This window comes from Nansenia antarctica, assembly GCF_963989245.1.
Source record: "Nansenia antarctica genome assembly, chromosome: 4".
Taxonomy (NCBI): domain Eukaryota; kingdom Metazoa; phylum Chordata; class Actinopteri; order Argentiniformes; family Microstomatidae; genus Nansenia; species Nansenia antarctica.
In genome coordinates, this window is record NC_137689.1 from 56,440,478 (window position 1) to 56,446,391 (window position 5,914).

General features: G+C 44.5%; 1 protein-coding gene across 1 annotated transcript in view; it reads left to right on the plus strand.

Moving 5' to 3' along the window:
- Positions 1–3,234, plus strand: part of wdr70 (WD repeat domain 70) — a 42,610-nt gene extending 39,376 nt beyond the window's left edge. Inside the window, exon 18 of the mRNA XM_080528836.1 lies at positions 2,740–3,234. Coding sequence (XP_080384962.1) covers positions 2,740–2,827 — 88 coding nt within the window. The 3' untranslated portion in view covers positions 2,828–3,234. The remainder of the gene's footprint in view (positions 1–2,739) is intronic.
- The last annotated feature ends 2,680 nt before the right edge of the window (positions 3,235–5,914 follow it).

Sequence of the window (5,914 nt, forward strand, 5' to 3'; positions counted from 1 at the left end):
GGTAGACCGACCCCGGCCTGGGCCCCCTCATCTCTGGGTAATGGCTCAACAGTCACACCTCTCTTGGCTGCTCTTTTGTGCTGGGAGTCCAGATGCATTATACATGGGTCTCGTTCTGGATTACAATCCCAATGGGGTTGTCTACCTCAGTCACCACCACCCCTGCTGCTATAGACAACACAGCCCCTATAGTGTATCTGTCATGATGTCATCCTTCTCCATACAGGAAGACCCTACACCTCTGGATGTACCAGGGAGGAGGTCAAACGTTGTTTGTGGATGTTACGTTGGTTACAGTAAGACCCAGGCAGGCCCAGGTGTGACAGCAGGTCTGGTTCAGGGATGGGGACACTCTGCTCTGTAACCCTAGCTGCCTGCTCCCCTCACTCTACAGTAGCTGCATGTCAGGGCTCAGGTCTCAGGTCCTGCTGGTCTGTGTAGAGGAGATCACTCATTACCACTGCTAATTGGAATGTTGACACTAATGACAGGCATCGTAGCACTTTGGCTCCCTTAACAGATTCATGGCCCAATGATCCAGTTACTTCCTTTTGTTGTGCCACGTATAATTGCCCTTCTCTCTGGTATCAGAGCGCACGCACGCACGTGCGCACACACACACACACACACACACACACTCATACAAGAAGCAACAGATTAGCGATAGCATCTGAACTCCACAACCTCCCGTCATCACTCACCTTGAATAGAACCTATGTAAGAAGAGCGCCTAGCAAGGCAATGATGTGCTTCAAACAGAACAGGCCTAAAGGAGATAGTGTTATGGCTATAAAAACATATTCAAGTCAAGTTTATTTGTATAGCACATCTTCCTACACAAGGCAACTCTGGGGGGTTTGTATGGCAAGATCAGAGACATGTGAGGGCCCTAGCTCATTTAGTGATTTACACAGTACACAAGCAGCAATGCTTTGAAGTTAATTCTCTGCCTGATTGAGACCAGTGCAACCTTAGAATTGGTGTGATGTGATCACATCTTCTTGTCTAGCAGCTGCATTTTAAATACGTTGCAGTTGGTGAATCGCTTTTTTTAATAGCCCTGTAAATAAGCCATGACAGTATTTGCTGGAGATGAATAAGCTTTTCTATGGCCTGTTTAGACTGTTTAAAGTCTTTGATTCTTGCTGTGTTTTTTAGATGATATTAAGCTGATTTTGTCATTGAATTGATATGGTTATTGAAATGTAATCCAAGATTACACCAATTTTTCTAACCTGGGTTTTAGTCTGAAGGGACGGGGAATCAAGCTGAGCTCTGACTTTTTTGTGAGCACCGAAAACAATTATCTCCGTTTTATTGTTATTTAATTGAAGAAAATGTTGAAGCATCCAGATGTTAATATGTTCGATGCATTGATAGAGCGAGTCCAATGGACCATAATCATTTGGTGAGAGAGCTATGTAAATGTGGGTGTCGTCTGCATAGTTGTGGTAAGCGATATTATTTTTGTGTAAGATTTGACCTAGCGGGAGCATGTAAAGATCGAATAATAGAGGTCCAAGGATTGATCCTTGGGTGTCACCACAAATTGTTGTAATCCGCTCAGAAGTATAATTGCCAAAAAAGGGAGCGCTATTAAGTCGATGGCAGGCACACTGCAGGGAGTTCGGAGATATTGGGCGGGGACTCTTGAGTCCCATTTTGTGCCCTCTCCTTGGTAGTCTGCCAGCCTTTGTAGTGTGTGTGGTGTCCCCACCATGACTCACCCATAGACAGATGTTGTATTTTAATCACTGCTCAGAATAGAGTGATTAAAAATCGGGAAATGGCTTAATCTTCTCCCTCCCTCTCAGGTTTTTACATACCTTGCCTTTCTCTGTTTATTCTTTTATTTTCTTGCCATCCATTTTCCATCTGCATCTGTTTCATCTCTAGTAAGACCCAAATAAGACCCTCTTATTTGTATTGTATAAGCATGTTTTGACCAAATTCCACTAGATATTAGGGATTAACATGGGTCCTCGGACCGTCCTGGGAACATTTAACATTTCATGACAATTTTTCTCCACTGTTGGCACTAATGCAGTTCCACAAAATCTGCAACATGGACAGCATTAGATAAGCAACAAACAGGTTATCGCATGGAAACCTGCAGCATTTACTCCACACAAAGTCCACACAATGTCAGATAATCACACTGCACAGATGACCCGAATGCAATGAATAAACCCTACAGGAAACCCCTACTGTATCAAGGCCCATCAAAGAACGTGTGTCTCTCCAAGCTGTCATTGTGAATCTTCAGACAGTCACAAATGTGATAGGCCTATGCAGAATGCATAGGCATTTCTGTCACAGCCATGAAGTAACGGCATGGTACGGAAAATGCTAACTTCTCCTGCCCTAGAGCTGTTTTCCTATCAGCCCTAATCCCACCGAAACCCAAATCCAAGAAATTGATATTTTTAATAGAGTTGGTCCCCAAGATACCTTGATATTCAAACAATCTCTCTCCACTCTTCATCTCCCCATTATTCGTGAGCTAATCTCCTAATGATCTATATAATCATCAACTCAATGTTGTAAAAAATAAGAGATATTCTGTAATTCGTTGAAGGGGGTTATTAGTTTTAAATGCTTGAAATGGACGCTTTTAGACTTTTGCCTTGTTTCCCGGGACTCCCAGGTTATGTATAAATTATTTCCTGTATTGAAACATTGTTGATTTGTGGATAGTCTAGTAATCTCACTCCCTCTCCTTCTCCCCCCCCCCGCCAGGACACAGCCAGAGCCTGTGTTTCAGCAGGAGTCGTCAGAGGATGAGGAGGCTGACAAAGAACCAGAGTGGAAAAAACGCAAAATCTGAGCCACAACAACTGGTGCGTGATTGCTTCCACATCCAAGGGTGTGGCAGGGTTATGTTTGTGGAAATGTGCATGTGTTCATTTGTACTATTCATGATATAAACAACGGAGCTTCTGCTTTTTCTTTTGGTCTGTAGTGTCAATCTGATGGATGTTTTTTTTTATTGTTTTTTTTACTTTTGATTATATTATGTGGTGTTTTAGAGATGATACATGTACAGGATCAGACTGCTGGCCAGATGTGAAAATGTGTACAGATGTTCCAGTTGGATAGGGAAGTAGTGCAACACTCTTAGACCCTATCAGATGAACATAGTCTGTAGATGTAGTACTTGTTAGAGCTCACCATGCGCAGCATAGATTATTCATCTGATATTTTGACTACGGTAATTTCCTTCCTTATTGCATACTCTCTGGAAATGTATCTGAATAAAAAGCCTTTTGAGGATTCTCTACCTTGGTATTGCTCAATTATTCTTTATGGAGGTCCTCATTCAACAACAAGTTGTCTTGCATGGTGTCCTGGGCTGGTTAAAAGGATACATGATGCATCTCAATTTATAGATACCTAGAAAATGTGTCTATGACTCTAGTTAACATCACAGAACAAAACGTTCTGTTCAATCTTATTGAGGAACAGCCTCCCCTTAGTATGCATGTGTTTTGTCTGGTAGTTTACCCTCTTGTCAGTCTTAGTCATCCACCGAAGTGCCTGTTCATTTGGTGACTCACTGCTTTGAATAAATATTTAATTTGATGGGTTTTTTGTTGCGTTGTTTCAGTTGGGGAACTCCAGCATTCCTAAATATTGGGGAGAAAGTGAACAGTTTCCTGCATGGAAATGTTTTATTGCTTTTAGAAAAACAGAGACAGTGAGTGGTCAGTGGTGAAAAGTGAATGTATTTACTAGGGGAACCCTGGTTGGTCCAGGGACATTGAATGTTTACATATTGTAACACCAACAACTCCACTCCCAGCTCCCATGCATTCCAACACTTGGTATGGTATCTATTAATTTTGGATCCTAGCATTGTCATATTAATTAAATCAAGAAAGTTCTCCTCCTATGAGCAGAGATTATACAGTAGAGCAGTACAGCTCAAACTTGCATGCAAGACTGTCTGTACACCCCAATGTGTAAGAACTGCAAACCACATCATGGTAACCCTTAGCTAACCCAACGTATAGAATGTAATGTATAAGACTGAATTGTTTTGGTAACACTTTATTATTAGGAACACTTATAAGGCACTCATTTGTAGCTTATAAGTGTTTAAGTAGTATTTTGGGGTACAGTATAACTAGGTCTTTATTCGGTGTTTGTCTATTCTCATGTTGTAAGTCATGTAGTAGCTAGCCAGTTGTGTGTGTGTGTGGGGGGGGGGGAGGGTGTCTTCGGGGACAACATAGAAAGCAAACCCATACCCATATGAACTCAATGATTTTTAGAAGGACTGACAAGGAAAGGGTTTATTTGGTTGAACCCTCTGGAAGGCTCAGACACCACAGGCCAGAGGTAATGAGAAATAATCGTCCCGAGGGAGGGAGGTCCCTACTAGGAAGGAAAGCATTCTTAACACAAATTCTGGAAAGCTGCTCATCATCTGGACTGTAGTCAGTTTGCCATGAAAAAGCCTCAAATGTCCTGAAAACAGTAATGAGTCCCACGCAGCAGTGCAGCTTAGCCAACCCTAAGGCCTAATCCTGCAGGGACTATTCCCAGTGGTGATGTCACCAGCCACTGGCTGCAGTGTCTGTTACCGGCCTGGGAATGCTGGAATGTTGGAATGCTGCAGTGGGTGATGTCACAATCCACCCATACCCAGTGTAGTCATCTGCCTCTTTAGTTGTGTGGACGCAAGGGTGTGTTGTGGGGTGTATCTCCCACTACGGCCCGTATAGGTCAGTTCCGAACTGTCAGGGGATCGAGTCTCTCTCTGTCTTGTTCTCAACTTGTCCCCCCCATCTAGTTGCTCCTGTAATTTCCCCCTCTGGGACCTAGTTCAAGGCAGGTTTCGTGCCTAGAAAAATCTGGTTGCCACATTGTCCAGAACTAAGGACATGCAGCTTGGAGTCCTGTCAGGTCTTGGGAAGGACAGTCGTGCGTTGTATTATCATCACCGCTTTCTTTTTGATGCACTGGAAAGATCAAGGTATATTAACATCTGAGGTGTATGTACACACACACTTACAGGTACTGAAACCTAGTTGACTGACTGACTCACTCTGCTTTCCCGACCGTGCCGTTTTCTCATCAACGTTTACATATCTTCTGTGCACGGTGGAAACATTCTCCCTGAGTGCCTGGATTTATTGCATGGTGTCGCTTTACAGACAGCTTTTGTTTACCGTCGTCCCCTGGGCCTGTGTTCAGGAATGCACAACAGGAGGGAGCTAAGCACTGGGGAGCCTCTCTCTCTAATCCACCCCTACTACGACCCCCTGACACACACCTACAACCCTCCTCACCCCCAACCCCCTCTCTCTCTAATCCACCCCTACTACGACCCCCTGACACACACCTACAACCCTCCTCACCCCAACCCCCCCCCCCCCCCCTCTCTCTCTAATCCACCCCTACTACGACCCCCTGACACACACCTACAACCCTCCTCACCCCCCCCAACCCCCTCTCTCTCTAATCCACCCCTACTACGACCCCCTGACACACACCTACAACCCTCCTCACCCAACCCCCCAACCCCCTCTCTCTCTCTCTCTCTCTCTCTCTCTCTCTCTCTCTCTCTCTCTCTCTCTAATCCACCCCTACTACGACCCCCTGACACACACCTACAACCCTCCTCACCCCCCCCCCCCCAACCCCCCCCCTCTCTCTCTCTCTCTCTCTCTCTCTCTCTCTCTCTCTCTCTCTCTCTCTCTCTCTCCCTCCCATTTGTTGTTCAAGTGCTGGTGGAGGCAACGTCCGATTGGTCCAAGTTATGGATTTGCTTCCTTAATCCACCTGCTGTGAACAGTACTAAAATCTAATTTCAGCACACTGTTGTTGATTAAGCCTCTACTATGACTGGAGGTTGCCATCAGACACATTGCACACACATTTGATAGAAACAAGTTTAATTCTGTAAAAA